At 41.9% G+C, this 27,142-nt stretch overlaps 1 protein-coding gene across 8 annotated transcripts in view; it reads left to right on the top strand.

Moving 5' to 3' along the window:
- CUL2 (cullin 2) overlaps positions 1–20,611 on the top strand; it is a 46,927-nt gene extending 26,316 nt beyond the window's left edge. For all 8 annotated transcript variants that reach the window (XM_088653483.1, XM_088653480.1, XM_088653481.1 and 5 more), the window contains 11 exons: positions 255–362; positions 2,100–2,159; positions 2,654–2,782; positions 2,891–2,977; positions 3,908–4,060; positions 5,201–5,278; positions 12,663–12,729; positions 13,943–14,145; positions 15,726–15,827; positions 18,670–18,786; positions 19,996–20,611. In XM_088653483.1, the coding sequence (XP_088509609.1) occupies positions 255–362; positions 2,100–2,159; positions 2,654–2,782; positions 2,891–2,977; positions 3,908–4,060; positions 5,201–5,278; positions 12,663–12,729; positions 13,943–14,145; positions 15,726–15,827; positions 18,670–18,786; positions 19,996–20,127 (1,236 nt within the window). In that variant the 3' untranslated portion in view covers positions 20,128–20,611. The remainder of the gene's footprint in view (positions 1–254; positions 363–2,099; positions 2,160–2,653; positions 2,783–2,890; positions 2,978–3,907; positions 4,061–5,200; positions 5,279–12,662; positions 12,730–13,942; positions 14,146–15,725; positions 15,828–18,669; positions 18,787–19,995) is intronic.
- Positions 20,612–27,142: the final 6,531 nt, after the last annotated feature.

Here is a 27,142-nt window from a genome sequence, read left to right as displayed (position 1 = left end):
TGTGTAAATTGAATACAGCAAATATTTTCTGGAGGTTGTATTATTCTGTTACATTTTCACACCTTAGTACCTGGGAATAAGCCACATCAAATCCAGTAGGACTTACTTCTGAGTATACAATTATAAGGCCTGTGCTGCACTTCACATTTTCTCTCTGGCATAATTCCCAACACCTTTTGGTCAAGCAAAGTGCCTGTTTGTAATATTACTCTGTTGCATTTGGAAAAAATACACACCTGTGATTCTATCCTCAGATGCCCACTCAGTTTGTGGAGTCAGTGTTGGAAGTACACAGTAAATTTGTTCAGCTCATCAGCAGCGTTTTGAACGGCGACCAGCGATTTATGAGTGCCCTTGACAAGGTAAGCCCGGTGAAAAGGCTTTGTCTACCAAATAACTGTAAGGAACATAATTTATGAGGAATCCTACCTGTTGCATTGAATAGTGAGATTGAATATCAGTCGTGAATGTGGTTTGATTTATCATAAATTGGTATGAATGATTTCACCTGACACAAAGTAATTGGAACAGGATGGCAATCTAATGTTTTCAAGACAATTTGGAAGCAAAATCAAATGAATAAGCACAGGTTTCCTTAAATATATACGTCTTTGGTACATGAATGTCATTGTATGAAACCAGGTAGTGGAAACCTTTGGTCCTCCAGAAGTTGTTGGACTACAAGTCCCATCACCTCTGCCCATTGACCTTTACTAGGGCTGATGGCAGTTGTAGTTCAGGAAGATCAGGAGGGCCATAGGCTTTCCACACCTGTGCTAAACTAATCTCCTACACCATGTTAGATGGATAAAAGAGACAACCATTCACATGTGCTTCAGGATCTAATGTCAACAAACCATTCATGGATTGCGTTTACCAGGAAACTCACAAGCATAATCCATGGTCCTGAATTATACGTGCTCAGTGGCTTTTCATAGTCATATAGAGTGGTCTGTGCATAGGTTTCTATCCCAATAAATGAGCAGTTATGGAAAATGCGCACAAGTTTGGAATTGAAGGCATAGGTCAATGGCCTATACCATTGTGGGTTTTTTTAATCATTCAGTTCTGAGAAGTATACTGCTTTTAGTAATCCAGTGTTTGAAATACTTCCATTCCTCACTTGCAGTTACACTTAATTATTATACAATGGTGTCACATTTTAAAAATCGTGCATATTATCACAAAATACCTGTAAGTTCATTGCATGTTGGAAGGAGACTAACTCCTTTCTAACCTACTTGTATTAGGTTTGTATCCAGTACTAGTCCTACTCAGAGTAGACCTGTTGAAGTTAATGGGCATGGCTTAGTTTCATTTACAGTGGTACCTCTGGTTCCAAATTTAATTCGTTCTGGAGGTCCGTTCTTAATCTGAAACCATTCTTGACCTGAGGCACCACTTTAGCTAATGGGGCCTCCTGCTGCGCTGCTGTTGTGCAATTTTTCTTCTCATCCTGGGACAAAGTTCTTAACCCAAATTACTACTTCCGGGTTAGCGTAGTTTGTAACCTGAAATGTCTGTAACCCGAGGTACCACTGTACTTCATTGGGACTATTCTGAGCCTGTCTAGCACTGAATATAACCCACAATTTATAAAATCTTGGAAATCTAGTTTTTGGTGTTCCTAAAACACATATCCTTTGCAGACATTGAATGCAATCCTTAATAACAGACACCCATATTCATGTCTCCCAGCATGCTTTGCAGCTAGCAGGTATCCTATTCCCCAATATTTTCCTGAGACTTTCTTAAAAGCAGTTACTTGAATGTTTCAGTTTTGAGTTAGTGGGAAGGGCTTGACTTTTTACCCTTGCGTTTTACACTAGGTTTACCCAGTGGCCAGAGCAGAGGGGTTTTGTGTTTGTTGTTTTTGTGTGTAAACCTGATAGACACTTTTGTACCTTACAGCACATTGCTAGCACCCAATAAATGTTGAGTAATTGAAAACAGTTGTGAAGAGATTGCTTTTTGCCAGGATCTAGTGAAGAAGCATGATGGAGCCTGTATGCATTTGTTGGGGACCCACTTAGAATTGGCTCTGAGATCATGTATGACCATGTGTGAGGGGCTGATATCTTTCTTGTGTTCCTAAATAGGCCTTGACATCCGTAGTGAACTATAGGGAACCAAAGTCTATCTGCAAAGCTCCCGAGCTGGTAAGTACCAGATACTTGTCTAAAGTGTTTAGATGTAAGCATTATCTTTATTCAGATAGCATCCTGTGGTTTTTCAAAGGCTTTTCCAGGCCAGTGCATCTAACTGAAGCACTGAGATGCCCCGTTGAGGCAAATTGGTCCTTGCTTTGTCTTAACATACAACCATGGTGGAACACCTGTGTGCCCTCCAGAAGTTGTAGGATGCCAGCTCCCATCAGCCCTAGTCAGCATGGCTGGTGGTAAACCAGTATCATCTAGAATATTGCAGCTTGCCCATCCTTGACTTACAGGCCTGTTTTTAACGATAACTGAAAGTGTACGGGAAGCTCTTTGGTCCCTTGATCTGTATTTCTGTGCATTCTTAAAAGTACTAGCCGTGGCATGTATCTTTTTCCAAAAGACGACACAACTATGCTGCCTTAACCACATTGTTAGTCCTGCCTTAATACTATTCTGCTTGACGAATGTGCTTTTCTTCTTTCTTTACACTTGAGCTGGCCAAGTATTGCGACAACTTGCTAAAAAAATCTGCAAAAGGCATGACAGAAAATGAAGTAGAAGACAAACTTACTAGCTTCATTACTGTTTTCAAATACATTGACGACAAAGATGTTTTCCAAAAAGTAAGTAATCGCTATTTTTCAAATTACTTATAATTCTGGTTTTTTTCCTCTCTCGAAGCGGGTCTTGAAATGCAAAGAAATCTGAACTCTTGCTCTTCTTCTATACAGTTCTATGCCAGAATGTTGGCAAAACGACTTATACATGGTTTGTCTATGTCCATGGACTCTGAAGAAGCTATGATTAACAAATTGAAGGTAATTTCTAGCTTGCTAGAACAGTAAAATCAACAGTACAGTAGTAGCCGTTGTTGACACTTTTAAGCTGCTACTAAGCTGATTCTAAGGAAATGTCCCTAAACGTACTTAGAATCTAACCTAATTTTAGGAACCTGATTGCAAACCTATCCCCAGCCCCTGAAAAGCTTCCGGTAGGATTGTCCAGTCTGTATGTTTTATCTGAGAATTAGCTAGCCGATGCTTGTCATTAAAAAAAAGAACCAGCAGATGGCGCCCCAAAGCTGCAAACTGACAAATTGCATTCCTTGCCATTCTCAGTGTAGCTGAGATGTCCAGATGTTATTGGAGCCTCTACTCCTGCCAACCCCAGCCTGCCTGGCCAATGGCTGTGGGTGATGGGAGTTGTTGTAGTACAACAACATGTGGTCACAGCTTCCCCACCCCTGTTGTACAGCTTTTGCTGCCTGAAATATGCATCTGCATTTTCTCTGCCACCGCAGTCTGGTTCTGCAGAGCTCATCAGCTGGTATCTTGGGAAGAGCCAGAACTACCGGTAGTTCTGGTACTGCTGCAATCAGTGTGTATATGGCTGTTGGTTCTGTTAGTTGAGCCTCATGGCACCACTTAGGTTGAACAACTCCTTGCCCCCATGCCCAAAGCCCTTTTAGAAGTTATTCACGTGGTTTTCTGGGTTACAGTCGAGGGTGTGAGCATATCCGCTATTATCAGGTAGCTTTTAAAAAAGAAGTACAATTGCAACCCTAGTGTCACCACACCTCCAACCCCAAGTGCTGGAGTGGTTTTAAAACTTGTCCTCAAAAGTGGAGTGGGGGGGGGGCTGTTCAGTATTTATCATGTAGCTCTTTAAAACAAAAGCAGGCTACTCACTTGCTGACTGTCTATGTGTGCCTTAACTAAAAATCTTGTATGTGCCTTTTTGTTTTCCAGCAAGCCTGTGGTTATGAGTTTACTAGCAAGCTCCATCGAATGTATACAGACATGAGTGTCAGTGCAGATCTTAACAACAAATTCAACAACTTCATAAAAAATCAGGACACCGTCGTAGATTTGGGAATTAGTTTTCAGATATACGTTCTTCAGGTATTTAAGGCGTGTGTGTATTTGTGTGTGTTGCTTCATTTCAAATAGCCTTCTTCATGCGTTCAGGGTGACACATGTGGCCTTAAAGTGGGGATGGGAGTGAGCATGCAGGCCTTGCTGCTAATATTGCTGTGCATGCCCGTTCCAATTCAGACCTTATTATTATTATTATTATTATTATTATTATTATTTATTTCCCTGTCCATCTGGCTGGGTTTCCCTAGCCACTCTGGGTGGCTCGCAACCGAATATTAAAACCACAATACAGCATTAAACATTAAAAACTTCCCTAAACAGGGCTGCCTTCAGATGTCTTTAAAAAATTGCCTTATTGCCTTGACATCTGCTGGGAGGGCATTCCCATATGCAGTGCATTGGGGCTGGGGTTTGCATGTGCATAGTCACTCGCTCCCCACTTTAAGCCCATATGTGTTCACTCTGAATGTCTGAATACAGTTAGTGTGGCCAAGCTATATGTGTGATAGGGAGCACCACTTACGAAGGAGCAACTGGGAGCGTGTTTAAAACTCCCAGGTGTCCCTGTATAATTGTGTCCAGAAATGCAGGTATGGGGTAGATGGGTGTGGTTTGTGGGGAACGTCCTTGCGGGCCAAATTGGGACGCATGTTAGTAGGCCTGCTTTAAGTCAAGGCTCGAAGCATTTCACTCAACTCCGGGGACAAGGTGGCAAGAGCAGAAAAGCAAGAGTGATCACAACCAGGTATAGCCTGGATGGATGCAGTATGGGAGGATAAACACTCAGTCTCTAGTCAACCTAGCCTTCTTTCCTTGGTTGCTAATAGGGAAAGCAGCCATAGTTTTCAGCCTGTAGCAAGGCTGAAACCCTTATCAGCTGGCTTTGACAGATGGGAGAGTCCTGGCTTTCTCTGCTTTTGAGCCAACTCTTCCTATGTGGGGCTTTTGTTTTGTGTTCTGAAACTTTTTAATGGTATTCCATGGGTTTCCATTTGCACCCCATAATTTCAAATAAGGTTGCTGTGATTCAGCTTGGGTGTCATGGCTTGTTCTGTATTTGTGGGTGGGTGTGGACGTATGAGAGAGAGAATGATGGCTGGTTTACATGCCTTTTCCAGAAAAGTTTTAGTATAACACAATGTATTTAATGTGTTTATTTTTCAGGCTGGTGCGTGGCCTTTAACTCAGGCGCCTTCATCTACATTTGCAATTCCTCAGGAACTGGAAAAAAGTGTACAGATGGTAGGTTAGTAGGAGATTTTTGCAGATTTAATAACTAACTTGCGTTGAGAATTGAAATACTTCAACCAGCCCTCCCTGACCTGTTGCCTTCCAGATGTTGTTGGACACCAACTCCTATCAACCATAGCCAGCATGGCCATTGGTCAATGGTGATGGGAGCTGTAGTTCAAACATATGTGGAGGGCACCAGCTTGTAGAAGAAAAGCCCGCCTTTAACTGATCAGTGTTAGTGTAGAAATAATTCGCATTGCATATAAATACTGTGGTACCTCCGGTTACAAACTTAATCCGTTCTAGAGTTCCATTTGTAACCCGAAACTGCTCGTAACATGAGATGCGCTTTTGCTAATGGTGCCTCCCGCTGCCCGGGGCGTGACTTCCACTCACATCCCAGGGCAAAGTTCGCAACAAGGGGCATCTACCTCCGGGTTAGCAGAACTTGTAACCCGCAGCGTTCGCAAGGAGGACGGTACATAACATGAGGTTCCACTGTAACCTAAATGCTTGTTCGGTTTGGATGCTGTCACAAAGTGCTTTTATGGTTCTGTAAGGAACGTGAGGTATGATAACTTATATTCTCCTAAGAGGACAGCACAAATCTCCTATCCTTTTTAATATTATGAGAATCCTCCTGTGGCAGGGGAAAAAAGGGTTGATGTCTAGCACTTCCAAATTGCCAGTAAACATATATTTAAAATTCCCATTTTGACTTATTCGGATTTGAAATTTAATTGCACTCCTCTCTAAGTTACAATGTACCGGTAACCTGCAAGCATAAAAAACCTACAAAGTGTTTGGCATACTGTATACTGTCTCCAACAAGGGGTGCATCAGTATCATTCCAGTTTATGTTGTTTGCTGCATATTTTCCTATGTGTTATGATTTACGAGTTTATACTACTGCTTAACTTGACCCCATTCTCATGGTTGTAGTATTGGTGCATTGAGACAAACCTGGGTACAGTGGAACCTCGGTTTATGAACACCTCGGTTTATGAATTTTCGGTTTATGAACACTGCGGACCCATCTGGAACGGATTAATTCATTTTCCATTACTTTCAATGGGAAAGTTTGCTTCAGTTTATGAACGCTTCAGTTTATGAACAGACTTCTGGAACCAATTACACCCATGCTTCAGTTTATGAACGCTTCAGTTTAAGTACTCCGTGGACCCGTCTGGAACGGATTAATCCACTTTCCATTACTTTCAATGGGAAAGTTTGCTTCAGTTTATGAACGCTTACTCCGCGGGCCGTCTGGAACGGATTAATTCACTTTCCATTACTTTCAATGGGAAAGTTCGCTTCAGTTTATGAACGCTTCAGTTTATGAACAGACTTCCGGAACCAATTGTGTTCATAAACTGAGGTACCACTGTATTCATAAGTTCATTGCTCCACTTGCTGAGAAATTTATCTTAATTTCTAGAGCAGAAAAATATATTTGTTCGTGACCGCTGAATGCTCTGGACACTTTTTCACTGCCTCCGCCCACTTTCATCTTGGACAAATTGCTGCTTAATATTTTTTGGAGCTAATCGCGATAAACACCCCAAATTTAGCTGCAAATACTCAGCTTTAGGTTCTGGCAACCATCAGGAACTTTTAAAACCCTGGTATATTGCAACTTGAAGGTGACTGAAATTTCAGTATTGTTGACATTTCTAACAAACAAGGTTTTTTGTATGTGGGAATATCAGTAAGATGTCTGGATAACATGTTCTGTTTCCAAGTAGTTTGATTCAGTTTTCTTTCATGTGTACAGCTAGCATAAATTCTGTGTTCCCTGGCAAGCACAGTTTTTGATGTCCTTCTGTATAATTTGAAAGACCACCTGTTCTTTCTGTAAGTTATAGGTTGGGTGCTTAGGAAAGGATTAGTTGTGTCATAAAACTTGCTGATTCTACTGAAAGATATTTTCTCTCAAACTTGCATGTGTACACGGACACACACACACACACACACACACACACAGGAAGAAAGAAACTGAATTCAAGCCACTGGCTCATAGTTTGTTCCTAACAGTTTTGAAAGCACTAATTGCTACTGACATTTTATTTTATAGTTCAGAAACTCTCTGTTCCTCCTGGGTTTTAAGAAAAAGCAAAATATATACATATTGTTCCTTCAGTGAAAATAGTTTCTTCATGTGATAGACTTTACCTCCTAAAACACGATCCAAATTACGTGTGATACTTGATTGGAATATATTATTTCTAAGAGTGCTCCAATTTCCATCACTTCATTATGGTAAGATCTTTTGCATCTACTTCTTCATCCTTAGCACAATTGTCTTAAGAGTTCACATGTCAAGTTTAGTGTCTGAGGGTTTGTTTTTTCTTTTTTTCTGGCAACTTTGATTAACAAAGATTGGGTCATATTCCCATTATTAGAAACCATGAGACACATCTTTCTGTCTGCATTGTGCATTTTATAGCCAGAGAATTCATTCTTGAACATAGTTCCTGATTTCTTGTTGCTTTTGTGGCAATTTGGGGGGGAAGATGGCTTTTCCTTTTAAAACAGTCTTGTACTTGCAACCTGATGTACTCCAGTTGACATAATGAAAAGACCAAGCTTTCTTAAGGACGACTTTTTATTTTCCTCCTCTTGGACAGCTATCAGCTCGGCCTAACCTCTTGATGCAACTCGGTGGCACCAAGGGAAGAGGCCACTCTTGTTTCCAAGTGACTAGTTAAATGAAAAGAATCCGACCAGTTCTGTGTCGTTTGCAGATCTTGGATGGCTCCTGAATATCTTTTCAGATCTCTGGGGAAAGGAGTAGTCAGCCTTCAGACTGGAAGTTACTTCCGTTGTGGCACTTACACAGAGCTTGTCAGATAAAATGAATTTGACACCCATCTGCTAGGAAACCTTTTCTCATTCCCTAAGAAGTCAGAAACAGTTTAGCTTTCCCCTTCCACCATCATTCATTTTCTTTTTTTAAAAAAAACTGCTTTCAACCCCCCCCCCCCCTAGCACTATCAGGATTGCTGGGTTAGACATAGTGGAAGAATGGGAAGTATCTGCTCTTTGCCCATGAGGTGATTTTTCCCATGGAGTCTTTAAAGCTCTTGTTTGCTGCTAGGCTGTTAACTGTTTAGGGAAGTTTTTAATGTTTGATGTTTTGTCACTTTTTATTATCATTATTAATATTCTGTTGGGAGCCGCCCAGAGTAGCTGGGAAAACCCAGCCAGATGGGCAGGGTATAAATAAATATAAATATAATAATAATAATAATAATAATAATAATAATAATAATAATAATAATAAAATGTGGATGCTTTAGAGTTTTGGAAGAATCTGCTCAGAGAGTATGAGGTGTTGTTGTTGTTTAGTCGTTTAGTCGTGTCCGACTCTTCGTGACCCCATGGACCAGAGCACGCCAGGCACTCCTGTCTTCCACTGCCTCCCGCAGTTTGGTCAAACTCATGTTCGTAGCTTTGAGAACACTGTCCAACCATCTCATCCTCTGTCGTCCCCTTCTCCTAGTGCCCTCCATCTTTCCCAACATCAGGGTCTTTTCCAGGGAGTCTTCTCTTCTCATGAGGTGGCCAAAGTATTGGAGCCTCAGCTTCTGTATGAGGTACTCTCTACCTTTATAGGCTGGGGGCCTGGGTACCAAGAACACTCTAAATAGCAACCTCACTTTTACCAGTGTGAGGATTGGCAGACTGCCAGTTGAGAAACATAGCTGTCCTATGATAGCAAACCTAAAAGTTCCTAAACTTTTCCCATTCCTAACAGCTGGTTTTGTAGGCTTTTTCCTTCCATCCTTCATGTGGTATCAGTCATTGTGTGGTTTTGTGTTGGAAACTGAGAACTGCCACCGCTTCAATTCGTGCATCTTTTCACAAGTTCCAAGTAGTGTAGAAATCAAAGTGGCAAGGTTATAATAGTGGGTGGGAGATAATTCTTTTGGGTACAGAGAAGCTGGTCGACCCTAACTCAAGTCCCTAGTTTGTTCATAAAGGAAGGGCTTCCTTCAGGTAAGGGCAGTCTTTGTAACTAATACCCAGTGCTTGAGACAGCCTCAGCAACCATCCACTTTTCATCAGAGCCAGCCGTGTTATCTGACCATGTAAAATTCACATTTTGGCGGCTTCTTTTGTAGCCAGCATAACTAATAAATGTTCTACTCTTTTTCATCCTCCATTTGCACTGGATTCCTGCTTCCTAATACGTTGGGGCTATATGGTCTCCCCTTCTACTCCCTCTCCTGCCCTAAAAAGTTAAAATAAAAAGACAGCAGATACTGTCACAGTATTGTTGGACTTTTGCTGCCATTCCTTTCTAACCTTCGACCCAGCGCACTTGGTAGGGATGCGGGAGAGGGACTTCTCAGTGGCTTCTCCCAGATTTTGCAACTCCCTAGAGAAGCTAGACAGGCTCCCTACTTGTTGTCCTCCTGCCGACAACAGTTTAAGACTGTCTGTCTGTCTTTTTTATCCAAATAATTTTTATTGGTTTTCATGTAAATACAAGAACAACATATAACTACAGTGACTTGTCCATTGGTACATTCTTATTAAGTTTCATGCACAGTTAACTGGGCATCAAGGTTAAGACTTTCTTGTTCCAACAGGCTTTTGGAAACTGACTGCTTATAATGAGAGAGCTGGAGCGGTGCTGTTTTTATTTTAATTATTGGTAAAGTGGGGAGGCAACCAAGATACATTTCAGACATTGTGATATATCAGCATATTGCAGTATTTAGCTGCTGATATGCGCCTGGCGTGCTATGGTCCATGGGGTCACGAAGAGTCGGACACGACTAAACGACTAAACAACAACAAATATCATGTTGTCGAAAACCAGATATTGGCCCAATCCTGAGAAGCAGAAATATGTTGTGTGTTCTTACAGATGGGCAAGAGAAGTTAGTAGGAAATTCTAGTAATACAAACTGGTATGAAATGCACCACACTAAAATGCTTTGGTTATTAGGAACAGCTTGATACCAGTGGACAGTCCAGCGTGACTGCAAAGGGATACTGTTTACTTTTTTCTGTACATCCCTGGGGCGGGATGCTGCTACATAGTGAATGGCAATGACAGGACTGATGCACAAATTGTTAGTTGACATCAACCTTTCTTGCAGATTTGCAGAATTGAAATGTTAGCAACAGCCTTAATAAGGGCTTAACTCTGTGCTATTTAAATTGTCATTTTAATCAGTGATTTGCTTTCTAAATCCCGCTTTCTAATTTATTTGATCAGACAAAATTAACTAATGTACTTAGAATTTAGATAGAGTTTGCCTTTTTCTGAGCTGGTTTCAGACAGGCTTCAAAGGAAAAGGGGAGGCTCTGAAATGGAAAGTCTTCTGTGCTTTTTCTTTTTATGAACCTCCTTGTGTCAGTGGGAGATGGCCCCAATAAATTCTAACCCCTGAGGCTTGTGAATTAAATTAGACCAGGGTTTTTTGATGTTGTATTAGCAATCTCCACTGTAGCTATCAGTTTTATTTAATGAGCAATTAATGTAAGTAATGAGTGATAAATGTTCCTTAATAGGAAAGATATGAAATACAGTTCTAAAGGCTATTACTTGAATAGTTAACGTGTACATTTGACTTTCATGAATATCTAGTGCTTAATTCCAATGATAAACCTTTATTAATTATCATTAGTGAACTATTCATATTTTGGTTTATCTTTTATAATAAGTATAGCACGAGGCATTCTTCGGGTTTGCTTGAAGAATTGCAGGCTTTTCTCTCAATCCTTTAACAAAAGACAGAATGTTCAAAGTTCTGTTGTGGTGTTTAAAGATTCTGTGGCTGGTTTCAATAATATGATTTAACCCTCTTAGGAAATAGACTAGTGTGTGGTATTACATTCTACTATCTCATTCTACTATCTGTATAGTTAGTTAGCTCAAAGTAAGGGAAAAAGAAAGGAACTAGGAATTGTTGTTGTTTAGTCATTTAGTCATGTCCGACTCTTCGTGACCCCATGGACCAGAGCACACCAGGCACTCCTGTCTTCCACTGCCTCCCACAGTTTGGTCAAACTCATGTTCGTAGCTTCGAGAACACTGTCCAACCATCTCATCCTCTGTCGTCCCCTTCTCCTTGTGCCCTCAATCTTTCTCAACATCAGGGTCTTTTCCAGGGAGTCTTCTCTTCTCATGAGGTGGCCAAAGTATTGGAGCCTCAGCTTCAGGATCTAGGAATACTCCTCTTGAAATTTTTTAGTCCTCTCTGCCATGACTTGCTCTGAATTTAGAGCTTATCTTGCAGCTTTTGAAGCTAATTCTTAGAGCTAAGGGACCCTTAAACAGGTTACAAAGCCTGGTTTGCTGGCTCCTCTAGTGACCTTTTTGCTGTCTTCCAAGAGGGACTCAATGGGGTGCTCAGGAGTTACCAACACACACTCCTTAGAAACACAGTCAGTCGCCCAGCGAGCCTAAGCTTTAAGAAGAGCAGGAACTGCCTGCCTCACAAGTTGCTTGCTTGAAATTGTTGGTCCTGCTTCATGTGTGCCTCAAGGAGCTAGTTACTTTCTTCACAAGGTGGTAGCTGGTCATATTAAAAATCTATATAAAGTGATTAGCTATGAATTAAAAAAAAGTATATTCTGCAGTGGAATGCTAATAGATCCAGTTAAAGATACATGTCGGTAATTGTACTAATTAAAGTTGGCAGTAATAATAGTAATTATTATTATTAAACAGTATTATCTGCCCATCACCATCAGGTCCCAGGGCAGATTACAGCAATTTAAACTTCAATATTAAAAATAGTTAAAACAGATTAGTCACAAGAAGGTCCTGAAAATGCACAGTGTCAAAAGCCAGAGTAAAGATGCATGTCTCCAGCATACTATGCTGAATTTAACACCCAAGAGGGTCTGTAGAAAAGGAGATGATTTTTCAGAGATGTGGGGTCTAGCCCAAACCATGCTATCAAAAGCATTGAGTGCTGGTAGCTATGCAACACACACACATACACACACAACCCTGAATGCAGGGGGTTGGACTAGACCAGGCATCCCCAAACTTGGGCCCTCGAGATGTTTTGGACAACAATTCCCATCTTCCCCGACCACTGGTCCTGTTAGCTAGGGATCATGGGAGTTGTAGGCCAAAACATCTGGAGGGCCGCAGTTTGGGGATGCCTGGACTAGATGATCCTCAGGGTTCCTTCCAACTTTACAATTCCATGATTCTGTGTTTGCACTTTCTTTATGATTGGATCTTTTTGCTTCATGATTTTACAAGCATATGTCACATTATATCTGACATTTGAAGAAGGTTCATTGTATTATTGTGTATTATTATTCTAAGCTCTGCACTAACCAGAATTCTTTGTCTTGAGGTATTTGGCTGATGACTTAATCTCTTAAAATATTTGACCCAAAGAATGATTTTGTTTTACAGTTTGAATTATTTTACAGTCAGCATTTCAGTGGGAGGAAACTCACCTGGCTTCATTATCTCTGCACAGGTAAAAATAAGTGTGCATGCTTTTTACCTTCTGGAAACTTCTAATATGCTAATGCTAGTTTTTGATTATTGGAACCCATAAATCCTTTGGAAGTTTTGTAAAAAATTTTTTAAAAAACCCTCTTAAAATTACTTTTGTTGACATTGTTAATATGATTGTGCTGATTTAACACAAACAGGTATCTTAATTTCATCTCCTTTGAAGCTTGCCTGTAGGATTTATTGCTTTACAGATTGTATCTTTGCAATATTAACAGGGTGTTCTCCAGAAATGAGTTGTATTTTGAGACAGCCTTTTGGAAAACACCCAGTTATTAGTAAAGGTTGAAAAAAGTAAAATGTTAGCATAAGATTCAGGTTGATTATACAGGCAACTCGGCATAGTTTGATTCTTCAACAGTGCTTTGAGCTGGAACAGTTTAAGGTCCTTGTTAGCAAGACCTGGAAAGCTAGGACAGAAGGACATTATGGAAGTGTGTGCACAAGGAACAAATTAATGCAGACACCAGGAGACAGGATTGGGGGGTAATGGATGTGGATATGACTACACTAAATGAAAGAATATAAGAATAGCCCCGCTGAATCAGACTGGCAGCTCATTCGGTCCAGCATCCTGTTCTTACAGTGACCAACTAGATGCCTATGGGAAGTCAGCAAACACAACCTAAACTCCACAATATTTTGCCCACTTACGTTTCCCGCCAGCTGGTATTTAGAGGCACATTGCCTCTGGCAGGGTAGGTAGTAAATAGCCATCATGGCCGTAGCCGCTGATAACCTTAATTTCCATGAATTTGTCAAATAGGTGGCCAGCGCTGCTACTTGTGAGAGTAAATTCCATTGTTTAACTATGCGCTGTGGGAAGATATTTGTTCTTTGGTCTGACATGAATCTTCCAACATTCAGCCATATTGGGTGGTCTTGGGGCCTAGTATTATGAGAGAAGGAGAAAAACGTCTTGCTATCCGTTTTCTCAAACCATGCATAATTTTTATATACCTCAGTATCCCAGCTGTGTACAGAAACATGCATTATTCGAGTTCTTATTTGCGCAGTTAATAAAACCCTTAGCTCATTTCTTCTCTGCATGCTTGGTTCGGTTAACCACCAGCCTTGGGCTTCTCCATGCCTGCCCCCACGTTGAAGGAGAGTGCCATTTTAAAAATTTGTAATGTGAGCTGAACCTGTTCACGAAATGCATCGTTGATTTGCAGGTGAAGTTAAAATGAATTACTTGTGCAAACCGTATGTAGCCATGGTTACAACATACCAAATGGCAGTGCTGCTTGCCTTCAACAACAGTGAAACTGTCAGTTATAGAGAACTTCAAGACAGTACGCAGATGAATGAGAAAGAATTGACAAAAACGATTAAGTCCTTACTTGATGTCAAAATGATCAACCATGACTCTGAGAAGGTACGTCGCCAAAGGGACGTAGAATGTATTTGCTTCTGTCTTCACTTACTGGACATTTGCAAGTGTTTTGTGTTTGTTTCAGGGGGGAGATGAAGTGTTGCCGTCTGTCACTATCGCCCACAGCTTGTATAGCAATGGAGGGCAACCTGTGCTTCCCCAGATGTTGCTGAACTGCAGCTCCCATCTTCTCCGACCATTGACCATTCTGGCTGGGGGTGATGGGAGTTGGAGTCCATCAACATCTGGAGAGCCAGAGGTTCCTCATCTTTTGCTTATAGAATTTCAGATTAGCCACATTTTTATGTGGTTTTGGAACACTGTCCATGAGAACAATGCAAATTACACCTGCCTAAAAACCTTGAATTTCATGCCTCTCAAGTAATGTAAAGGTAAAGGACCCCTGGCGACTGTGGGGTGCGGCGCTCATCTCGCTTTTCCAGGCTGAGAGAGCCGGCGTTTGTCCGCAGACAGCTTTTTGGGTCATGTGGCCAGCATGACTAAACTGCTTCTGGTGCAATGGGACACCGCGACGTGCCAGAGCGCATGGAAATGCCGTTTACCTTCCTGCCGCAGCGGTACCTATCTACTTGCACTGATATGCTTTCAAACTCCTAGGTTGGCAGGAGCTGGGACAGAGCAAAGGGAGCTCACCCCATTGTGCAGATTCAAATGGCCGACTTTCCGATTGGCAAGCCCAAGAGGCTTAGTGGTTTAGACCACAGCGCCACCACGTCCCTCTCAAGTACCAGTCCCTATGCCCCTTTGCAAACTGCTTTTGAAACTCCGTGTTCTTTCAGAAACAGTTGGTAAAAATGACTTGAAGTTTTAATCCTCAAAATGGACAAAACCTCAAAAATCTCACTGGGCCCCACCTAAAGTATTGAAGCTGGGAGTGCTGAGTGTGCCTGTTTCCTGTGCATCTGAGGGGACTTGAGTTTCCATAGTTAGCAAAAAGAACATCCTGAAGTACAGCTTACCCAGAACATTCCTGACTGAGGGTCTCTGAGACAAGGCAGTAGACAGTTATTACAAACCTAATTTTTGAGCTGTGCAACAAACTCATGTTCTTAAAGCTATATCTATCCCCATAGGCTGAAATGAGATTATCTGTAAGAAATGTTGCATTTTTCCTCAGTGCCTTTTTGTAATTCAATTTAAGAGGACTAGGAAGTGCACTTTCTAACTTTCCCCAGGAATGTCACAGGATTGATAGACTAAAGCATGTTCTAATTATTATCTTGCTATATTTCAATCTTGTTAACAACATTAGGCATTTTTGTGTTCAGTGTAGTGGAACAATTACACTGGGCTCGTTTTAAAAACAATCATATATGTAAAATGCATTATCTTGAGTGCCTTGAGTTGCCAAACTGCTCCATAGGGAAGTTAAGTAATTCAGACCTGCCAAATTGAAGAAGAAAAAATAGCAATATGTTTATATTTCAACAGCAAAGATGTAAGCCATATGTAACTCTAGATATTTTTCATGCAAGCTGTTCACTGTTCTTGGGGAAACAGACAAGCTGTTAATGTGTTAGGCATCATTTGTGTGTGAAATCCACATGCTTTTCTCATTGCAGGAAGATGTAGAAGCAGAGTCTACTTTTTCATTAAATATGACCTTCAGCAGTAAACGGACAAAATTTAAAATCACTACATCAATGCAAAAAGATACACCGCAGGCAAGTATTAACTTCTTTGATATGAACTAGCTTGAATTGCATGAATAGTATAAAACTGAAACCTATTTTTAAAACTGCTAACTTTTTGGTGTTAGAAGGAGAAAGAGTTAATGGGAGGCAAGCAAGATCATTGCAATGAGGTTGCTAATATAAACAGCATGGCATTTTCAAAGTGATCCAGTGCAAACTGGGCTTCAAATTGAGAAGTGTGGATTAAATTGGGGATTTCCAATTTACCGAATTGCTCTAAGTCTCATCAGTCCTTTACAGCTAACAGCATTAGTCATTCCAACCTGTTCACAGTGATTACAGCTTGAAAAATAAAACGTTTGAACTAGGAATGTCATTCCTTTCAACCATGTGTCATGGCAGATATCTAGATAAGCTAAGAATTAATATTTCTTGAATCTCAGTTGCATAATGAACTAAACTTTATCAAAACAAAATAAAAAAATTCCTTCCAGTAGCACCTTAGAGACCACCTAAGTTTGTCATTGGTATGAGCTTTCGTGTGCATGCACACTTCTTTAGATATACTGAACTTTATCAAATTAGTCTTATTACTTCACTGATCCAATACCTTCTCCAAAAACTGGATATTGCAACTGGCCAATAGCTGGAAGTCAGTAACCTCTGGACCTTCCATAATTACTCAGCTGGCTGGCTACTAGAGGACACAATGCAAGCTGCAAAATGAGCTTTATTCACAGCCCACACTTGCACATGGCAAGCATGATTGTGAGTTCTTGCCAGTGTTCGGTTGGCTTCAGAGCGAGACTACCCACTTGTGCTCCAGTCTTCTCTGGCCTGGTCCATAGTCTAGAGCAGAGTTTCCCAAACTTGGGTCTCTAGCTGTTATTGGACAATAACTGCCACCATCCCTAACTAGCAGGGCCAGTGATCAGGGATGCTGGGAAGTTTGGGAAACCCTAGTCTGGAGCTCTTTAGAGTACTAAGGAGCTGCTCCAGCTCCACGCCTCTGAGGGCAGGCCATCTGAACTGGCCCACCATTCTTACAGGGGGGAATTGCCAGTGTCCGCCCAAACTTAACCAGATAATGACAAGGGTCTGACCATGACAAGGAAGTGCCTTGCACTCCCGCTACATCAAGAGTGTGCCCTGCCTGGTGTGCTGGACCAATGGCCATCTGAGAGAGACCCATGGTTGTCATGAAGTCTCTAGCTGGCCTGACAGCAGCCTCCATGTGGAGGTGGATATGGAAATCACCCAAGATTATCATTTTAGGGTCCTCCTCAGAGACTACTTCAGCAAGCCGGATCAGGGATGTTTAGTAGACCAGCAGCATCCCTGTCTTTCCGGCCCAATACCAGATGCAGACCCTCTGAGCCCATCCCAAGATCAAGAGGCTTCCTGGCCAAGAAGATGTTGCTCTTATGGACAGTAGCAACACCTCCACCTCGACCCCCTAGTTATGCACAATTAGGTTGTGCATGAGCATAGTTTTATTATGGACCAATCTAGCATTCAGCAACAGCACCACCGGACCAGAGGACACAGTGGATATGCTACCAGTAACTTCCGATGGAGTGAGAGGGCTGAAATAAGGATCAGAGACCAAACCCCTAGGCCTCTGTCCCTGGTGGTGGTCAGCCCCCATCCCCGCTCAAAATGTGCCTTCCCCTGCACAACACCACTGAAACTGAGATAGCATCTTGCCCATCCAGAAGCATTATCATGCCACCATTCACCCCATATGCAGCTTGGAGATTGGAGTACAGAATAGCAAGCTCAGGACCAGTACTATATGCATCATACACAGCCAGAAGTTGTTATTAAATCCCATTATTATTATTATTATTATTATTATTATTATTATTATTATTATTATTATTATTGATTTATACCCCACCCATCTGGCTGGGTTTCCCCAGCCACTCTGGGCGGCTTCCAACAAAATATTAAAATACAATGGTCCTTTAAACATTAAAAGCTTCCCTAAACAGGGCTGCCTTCAGATGTCTTCTAAAAGTCTGGTAGCTGTTTTTCTCTTTGACATCTAGTGGGAGGGCATTTCACAGGGCAGGTGCCACTACCAAGAAGGCCCTCTGCCTGGTTCCCTGTAACTTGGCTTCTCGCAGCGAGGGAACTGCCAGAAGGCCCTTGGCTCTAGACCTCAGTGTCTGGGCAGAACGATGGGGGTGGAGACGCTCCTTCACGTATACTAGCTACTCTCTTCCCCAGACTTCCCCTCCACCTGGCTCTCACCCTAGCTGAGGGTCACAGGCCTGTTTCACACAGTGCCTTCTATATCCTGACTGACACTGTGGGGCGCCGCTGCCCCTGTGTGTCCCTGACATGTGACTCAAAAGTGGTAAACCCCTTTGGTGTTGAGCTTCTTGTTATAGCAAGGCAGACCCTGGAACCATCCCCACCCCCACCCCCCACTGCATTCATCCAGCCAGCAATCAGACAATAACCCACACTATAAGCAGCGCAAACACTTTCACCTTCAGCCAGATGATACACAGGTCAAGCAAATGCTGTGTACCCCCCCCCCACACTTGCTGGCTTGGAGGACAGACCAGGATGGTACAAAGCCCTCCCTATTTCTCTGTGAGTCTGCTGACTTTTTGTTTAGTAGCTTAGAGAGTGTTGGAGCTTAGACACTGCTGAGATCCAACTCACCTTAACTTCCAAGTGCACAATAGCATTAGCGTTGCCATCAGGATTCACTAACAGTGCAATGCACAGCCTGAACATAACAATTCCACAACTGCATTCCTGGTGCAAACTTCACAGCTAACCCCCTGAATTACACCTTGTTAGACTATTGAATCAGTCTCTTTGTATATAAATCAGTTAATGTGTGTGTGTTTTGCAGGAAATGGAGCAAACCAGAAGCGCTGTAGATGAAGATAGAAAAATGTACCTTCAAGCTGCTATAGTTCGTATCATGAAAGCGCGGAAGCTGCTGCGACATAATGCTCTTATTCAGGAGGTAAGAGCATGTACCGACCAGTGTTATGGACTTGATGAAAACATGTAACGTATTCTGTTTGGGTGGAAATTTGTAGAATGTAGTAGGAGATCTTGTTAAGGACAGTGGTTTGGTTATTGCTGTTTTTGGCCGGGTTAGAAGCCCCTAATGCTAAATATACAGTGGTACCTTAACTTACAAACGACTCGACAACCGAATTTTTCAACTTCCGAATGGGGCAGATGGCCGCACGCTTACGAATTTCTTGACATCCGAACGGAAACTGCGGCGGTTTTAGATAGGGTTTTTTCGACTTACGAATTTTTAGACGAAATTTTCCGTTTCCAATGCATTCCTATGGGAAATCGAGTTTCCAATGGTGGTTTTTGACTTACAAATTTTTCATGCCCTCAGAACGGATTAAATTTGTAAGTCGAGGCACCACTGTACATTGGAACTCTGTTGTTAGAACTGTCAACTTTAAATACAAAACGTAGGACACAGAATGCCATCTTAGGTATCCCCGAGCAGATGCAAATCAAAGAACATAGAGGTGTCATAATGCACCGAAAAGATGCTTGGGATTTCAGTGAGAGGTTGCCTAGAGAAGTGCTGTAAACTGAGTGGTACACCAGAACAGCAACTGACAACAATAATTTCTGTTGCCACAAAAGTAATTTTACCAGCAGTGCTTGATTATGGAAATAGCTGCAGCAGTATCCATTTTTACCAGCAGGTTTACACGTGCATTCCTCCACATGAAGTACAGTCGTACCTTGGTTTTCGAACGGAATCCGTTCTGGAACTCCTTTCAACTTCTGAAAATGTTTGAAAACCAAGGCGTGGCTTCCAGTTGGCTGCAGGAGCTTCCTGCACTCAGTCAGAAGCCGCGTTGGATGTTCGGCTTCCAAAAAAAAGTTTGCACTGGGCTTGCAGTGTTCGGAAGCCAAAATGTTCAAGTCACAAGGCACTCAAGAACCAAGGTACGACTGTATACTCTGTGGAAAGCTCAAGACTGTTCACAAGGAGGAAAAACAATATTATGTGAACTGTCCCAAAGTTCAGAAAAAAATTGAAATGTATGCCCTTTTAGAATGATGTCCAGATGGTGACATTGGTTTGGTTTTGAAGCTTTATAACTCATTTGAACTAGGTATATGTTAAATAAAGTCTCTCTCTCTCTCTCTCTCTCTCTCTCTCTCTCTCTCTCTCTCTCTCTCTCTCTCTCAGGTAATTAGCCAATCAAGAGCTAGGTTTAATCCAAGTATCAGCATGATTAAGAAGTGTATTGAAGTTCTGATTGACAAACAATACATTGAGCGGAGCCAGTCCTCAGCAGATGAGTACAGCTATGTAGCATGAGGTTAATATCCTGCAGGTATGGTTGTACGGAGATCATTGCTGTCACTGCTTGGTGTGTCCTGTGGGGGGGGGGGGGGGAAGCAGGCCTGCTGTGCCTCCATAATTGGTCACTTTGGCAGCCCCTGTTTTTTCTGCTGTTTACAACATCACCAGTGCCACGTCATGAGCGTCAACGAGATGAAATGAAAAGCCTATAGATATTCCAAGCTCATGTCATTATGACATTTCTTAAAACTTTACTAAATGAGAATGAGTAAAGTATTGCTGAAATGTGGAAATTTTGGTTGGATACCATGCTTCCCCCCTTCCACCCCTCCATGCCCCCCACGTTTGCAGTTGATGTTTTTTAATGTATCTTAAAAGACAAAGTTAAAACAGACTAAATATTGTAATATGGCAGATAACATAATAATTGTATCTACATTAAAATGTAAAAAGAACATGATACTGCTGCTTGTCAAATAAATAAAGAAATGGAATATGTTGTGGTGATTTGATTTTAATTAATAAATCAACTTTGAAGGACATCTAAATTAATGTTCTCTGTGCACTTCCATCCATGGGTTCTGCAACTGCTCAGAGCTACCTGCAGGTAAAAAGGTAACATGGTACAACAGCAGGAGGTTTCAAGAAGTAGTCTTTTGTAGAACATGGCAAGAGGTCGGCACAATATTGCTTTCGAGACACGTTCCTGAATATTTTTTTCTTAACATTTTAAAAGTGACCATAGCTGTATAATAATTTTTAAACTTTTTTCCACCCAGTGGTGGGGTGGGACAAAGCTACTGGAGCTGCATATAGCAGCTAAGAACTTGCATCACTGTCTTCTAGCAAATTTCAAGTATCATTGCTAGGATAAATGAGCCTGCCCCATCCTAGTGCCCTCTAGATGTTTTGGACTACAGCTTGCATAATCCCTGACCATTGGCTAGATATAAAGATGCCATGAATTCCTTGGATTGGCTCAGAATACAAAATACCATCTTGATGAATTTTAATCTGCTAGAAACTTGTTAAGTCTTGCTGTGAAAAGTGTAGTGGAATTTAAATAGCACTAATGCCTTGGGGAAATGAGTCCACAAGGGCAAGCAGCAGCAACAGCAGTTACATCAACCAGCTATTAAGGTGTTTGGGAAAGAATAATATAAAGTCCAAGAAGGACCCGGAAGGAGGTGGGCTCTTTTGTTCATGAGGTTTTTATTACAATATTTGAGCACATGACATGTTTAATTGTTGACATGGACTCTAGCTTAGCTACCTGACTGCTGGGTAAAGGGAAGGAAGGGTAGCTTGAGGCTGGGTATGAAGAAGAAAGGGGAGGTGTTTTAATTCTATACTGTGTTCTTACAAATTCAACTTTTTGTGGTCTAGTTGCTATCCCTAAAAATGTTTGGACTCTTAGGAGGTTGATATAATTGGCTTTCCCCTAATTCAATAGCATTTGTGCAAACCACGAATCCTCCTACTCTGCAGTAGCACAAGGAAGCGTAATGCAGGTGCTTCATGCTGCTGCTGCTGTGTTTTTTTTGCTCATTTTAGTACAGTGTGGTAGAATGGTCATTCTCCTTTCTCTCCTATTTACTGCTGGTTGGATTTCAGCATCCTTTCCTTGCCCTTCTTATATGGCGTCTGACCGAAAGATACCATAGTAAGAAATGCATATCTTCCTTCATGTTCCTATCCCTGAGCAGATGTTCTACTTGGTGGTTTTACTAGAATATTATGATTGACAGGCTTCAGCACTTTGTGGAACAAGGACCCAAGGTACTTCTGAGCACATGTTCAGCCCAGGAGCATATTTTTACAACCCAAACTGACCTGAAGATCCTGTCATACACAATTCCACTCCCCAAGCTTTATTTGGAAGGCATTTTGGTTGCTATTGTTAAACCACTAGGTGGGGTCAAACACTTTCTGATCTACTGCACATCACCTTGAGATGTACCAGTAGACCCCAAACTGCTTTCTGGCCCAAACCCACCCACTTGGCAGGGTAACAACGCTGGCTCAGGTGGCGGGACCCCCGAGGTAGCACCCTCAATGGCATCCTGCCATCTACGCCACTGGGGGAGAAGCGGAACTGACATCAGCGCTGATTTCCAGTGAAATCTCACCAGAAATTGGTGCCAATGCCTGTACCACTTCACCACTGGCAGAGGCAGCCGGGCAGGGAGACACTTCCCATTTTGCCTCAAGCTGTGAAATGGGACACAGTGCCCTTGTTTGTCCACCCCTGCTCTAACTTTACTTACTTGCTGTGCAAAACCTCTGCCTCCTGTTTTAAAAGCATGACTGCCCCCCTGCTTTGCTACCTCTGCCTTTTCTGAAAGGTCAAGGTTTAAGGGAGCATTGAAGTATAAAACGTTTGGGTGGTGTGCATACTACTACTCATTGTGATGGAAGGGCCAGAGTGAACCCATTGTACTGTGGTATGTACACCTGCTTATAAAAAAGCAGTTCTATGGCGGCTGCATTCCTCTCTAGTCAGATCTCCTGAGAGCCTGTGAACTTGTGACTTTTGAAAGAAAAGTGAATGGAATGGGAACAGTTAGCAAGCTAGATAGCTCTCCCTTTCCAGAGTATAAAGTGATGTCAATTCGTCTAATTCAGTGGTATTTTATTTATATATTGCACTCTTCCAAAACCTCCTTGGCACTTTTATAACCCAAATTCTCTGGTGCTTTCTTTTGCTAGAGCATGTTTTTATTTTTCATCAGGCTGGTTGGAAAACAGCAATGTAGCACTAACTACTCCTTTTTTATTGCCTTTTTATTTATTACTCTTCCACTTTTTATGTCCATCTCTTGCAGCACCACGTTTCCCCGAACACATTGAAATTGTATGAGCATCGGCCTCCTGTTAGACCAGCCGGGAATTAAATTAGGTTTGCATTGTGCTAGCAAAGTGGATGTCAAGTTTTCATTTCAGGAGGTGCCACACTTTGCCGGTGCTTGAAGCATCATTGCAAGTGCAGTGCGCAAACACTTTCCCTTCCCCATTGAAAGGTTTCATTTTAAACAAATGGATAAGGATGTAGGGTAAATGTGTGCCAAGATTGTGCAAGGTAAATGTATGGAAGAATGTGATATTCCTCCAGCTCTTAAAAACATTTGGCCTGAAGTAAAGAATACTTTTTCTCAATATAGGCAAGGTAGAGACAGAATGAGAGAGGCAGTATGCTCAAACAGCTGCAGGTCTTGACTGAACATTCATGCCCTCTGCCCTACTCATGACCACTGTTCAAACTGTGTGTGTGCCATGGATGGTATGTGCTTAGGATGACCATATATCCTACTTGACAAAGGACAGTCCTCTATTTTCAGAAATCCTCGATTTGCAGCTCCAAACCTTGTTTGAAGATAAAGAACTGCTATGAAAAGAATAGGGGCTGGACCAGGACAGCTGACATGAGCAGACAACACTGGCCTGAGGCTTCCTCGCTGTGCTGAGATGGATTGCATTTCAATTTAAATTACAGCGATTATTTATAAATTTGCAACAATGTTTTAAACCAGGCAAATTTTACGGAAGTCTGTCCACTTTTGTTCTCTTTTGTATGTGATCCATTTCCTCTTATATGTTTTATTTAAGGCATTTATGTGTTGTTTAATCATTCACAACTCTAAGCAGTCCACAGAACATGAGGCAATAAAACAAACAAATTCATAAAACTCCAACTGAACTCAATTCAAAGTTATGGTTATTGCTTCTAAAGCTTTAAATATGGGTTTGGGACAAGGCTATTTGAAGGACCGCCATCTTCCAACTTGATGTTGCCCGACCACGACATTCTTTCTCTGAGCCTTCTTCCATCTCTTGTAACCACTGGGAATCCAGTTGGCTGTGATGCATGACATCACCTTGGCCATGTTCCTTTGGATAGTGAAGACCAGTTGCTGAACAGAAAGATCGCAAAATTTTGCCTTTGGATCCCAGGTCGACTTTTCAACATTTCTATTAAGTTCTCAGCTAAATTGTACCACTCTTCTCTTGTTGTAATAACATTCGTAAGCTAGGAAGCCCTGTTTGGACCAAAAGGTGAATAAACATATTATTTTGTAAGGCAAGGTAGTAGAGGTGATCTAAGAGAGGACAATACTTCCTCAATACAAATTGGAAAATGCATCATCTCCCACACCCAGGCCATTCCTTCTTTTTGATACTTCTCCATGCAGCTGAACTTCCATGAGGGAGGGAGCAGAGGAAAAAGAAATTACCTCTTAGACCAGTGATGGCGAACCTATGATATGCGTGTCAGATATGCGTGTCAGAGCCCTCACTGCTGGCACGCGCCCTATCGGCCCATTCGCGCTGTTGTTGTTGTCCCCCCCCCCATTTGTTCTCCTGCTCCTCCTACAGCTTTTTCTTATACCAGATCGTATAAGAGCTTTTCTCCTCTACAGCTTGTCTCCACTGTTAAAACTCGGATCCTTTTTGTTGTTGTTGTTGCTGCTGGTAGCCAGTTGATTGGTTTTTTAACCCTTTCTGGGCTATTTTTTCTGGCGCTTTGGCAGACTATGATTGGGTGTAACAGCGTTCATTTTTTAACCCATTCTGTGCTGGTTTTTTTGCGCTTTGGGAGACTATGTCGGTGCTGTGTGTTAGTTCCAGCAAAGGTATTATTCGTCATTTATTTCTGTTCTCTTTCCTCCCCAAAAGCACAGCAGCTTTGGGGCACCCCCCCAAAAAAGCAAAGCAACTTTTGCACCCCCCAATAACCCCCTCCGAAACTTTGGTCAGCAGCTCCCCCCAAAAAATCTCAACAGCTCTGGGCACTTTGTGATAAATAAGGGGTTTTTTTGTTTGGTTTGGTTAAATAATTCGTTTTTGGTTTATTAAATACAGTTATATATTACAATTAAACATTTTTGTTATTTAAACTATAAATATCATGAAATTATGGTTTTTTTCTTGAAGTGACACACCACCCGAGTTATGCTCGGTTTTTTGGCGAATTTTGACACACCAAGCTTAAAAGGTTGCCCATCACTGTCTTAGACAATCATTACAAGAGGGATGGATGCATAAAAACACAAGGTTAAGAGGACGGCAGCTGGGATTACCCTGTTTTCAGCACATTCAGTGAATGAGAAATACTATAATTATTGGCCTTTTGAGTGCCGGTTATTTTCTTCAGTATTGAAGTGCATTCTGCTGCAGCTGTGAAGCAGTTAGACCCCTTGCATTTGCTTTGCCATTTATTTTGGCACCAGCAATGGTGTCTTGTTTCAAGCCTGTAACTCAGTGTAATCCTAAATGTTCATTGTTTGTCAATAACATTATCTGCTAAACAAAACTTGGCTTAGTGATGTTGAAGAGCTTGTTTGCTGAATCACATTCATTGTGAAATGCCACACTTTTAGGTACAGTACCATGGAGGATAAGGCTATATTCTTGCTCCTGCATATCAGATGTTGGGAATCACAAGCAGGGAGAGTGCTGTTTTGCTGATACTGGAAGTAATATAGACATCATGACCATTGCTAGCCTTACCTTCCATAAATTTGCCTGATCCCCATTTAAAGCTATCTGAGTTGCTGGCCATCCCTACATCCTGGTGTAGAAAATCCCATAGCTTAACTCGTGCCAAATGAAAGTTCAGAAATCTCGTTTCTTTTGCATATGTTCACTCCAATTAATGGCCAACCAAATTACTTAATGCTGCATGTATGCCTAGTTCATGTTCCAGTTAAAGGATCCTAGAGTTGATAGAGTTTGGAAAGAAGCCTTGCCAGAAACATTGAAAAGCCTCTGTCAGTCGGAGAAGGCCGTGCTTGCCAGAAGCACCGCAGATCTGATGTCAAGGTGCAGCTTTGTGTGTTCTGATGTAGCTTCTAAAACGGTGAAACAATGGTCTTGTTAGATCAAACCATCTAAAGGCCTGTTGCAGCTGGCTAGGCGCTTCCAGCTGCTCTGACTGGTCCCTGAGAAATGCCAGTTGCTACAGTGCAACAGTGAGAGAGGGTTATTGCCCTCATGCCCTGCTTGTAGGCTTCCCAGAGGCATCTGATCAGCCCCTATGGAGAAACAGGAGGCTTGACCGGTGCTCCATTCACGCTATACATTTGAAGCACTAGGATACTACAGTGATACCTCGGAAGTCGAACGGAATCCATCCAGAAGTCCGTTCAACTTCCAAAATGTTCGGAAACCAAGGTGCGGCTTCCGAATGGCTGTAGGAAGTTCCTGCAGCCAATCGGAAGCCACATCAGATGTTTGGGTTCCAAAGAACGTTCGCAAACCGGAACACTCACTTCCGGGTTTGTGGTATTCAGGAGCCAAAACATTTGACTCACAAGGCATTTGGGATCCAAGGTATGACCGTACTTCAGAACAGCCATAGCTTACCTTCCTTCAAAGAATCCTGGGGGTTGTAGTTTCTTAAGGGTACTGAGAGTTGTTAGAAAACCCATATTCATTCCTTTCACAGAGTTACAATATCCAGAGCAGTTTAGCAATTATTTCCCACTTTTCAGGGAATTCTGGGAATTGTAGCACTGTGCAGGGAACATGGATCTTCTAACAACTCTCATCACCTATGGCTGCCATAATTATTTGTTTAAGGCAGCTGAAGTGCTTTGAATGTATGGTGTGAATGTGCTGTCATAGGTCTGTGATCTGATCCAGCTGGGCTAATTCAGTTAATTGACAAAACTTGAGGTTGTTGGTTTTTTTTATAAAAAAAAGCCCGCTAGGATATTAGAGAGGAAAAATCCCCTATTTGAAGAGGAGCTTCGCCAGTAAATAAAAATATGCGCTGTGGGTGTTTCTTTCTCTTTTTACTCATTCTCACACCCAGAAGGAGCTCTGGAGTGTGGGCCTGTCAGGGCCAGTAGACCCACTCCTTCCCTTGTTTGTGCTGTTCTTGTGAGTGTGGGGAGGGAAGAATGGGTCCCAACATGCCTTGCTTTGTTGACAGCTCCGTGAGGAGATTTCATGTGGGAACATCTCTAAAGCGCTGTTAGGTTCAGCACCTTGCGACACAGAGTAAATCAGGTAATAATAATAAAGATAA

Source organism: Zootoca vivipara, chromosome 11 (assembly GCF_965207765.1).
Source record: "Zootoca vivipara chromosome 11, rZooViv2.hap1.1, whole genome shotgun sequence".
Taxonomy (NCBI): Eukaryota; Metazoa; Chordata; class Lepidosauria; order Squamata; family Lacertidae; genus Zootoca; species Zootoca vivipara.
Note: the sequence above shows the minus strand (reverse complement) of the source record. Positions and strands in the feature narration are given on the sequence as shown.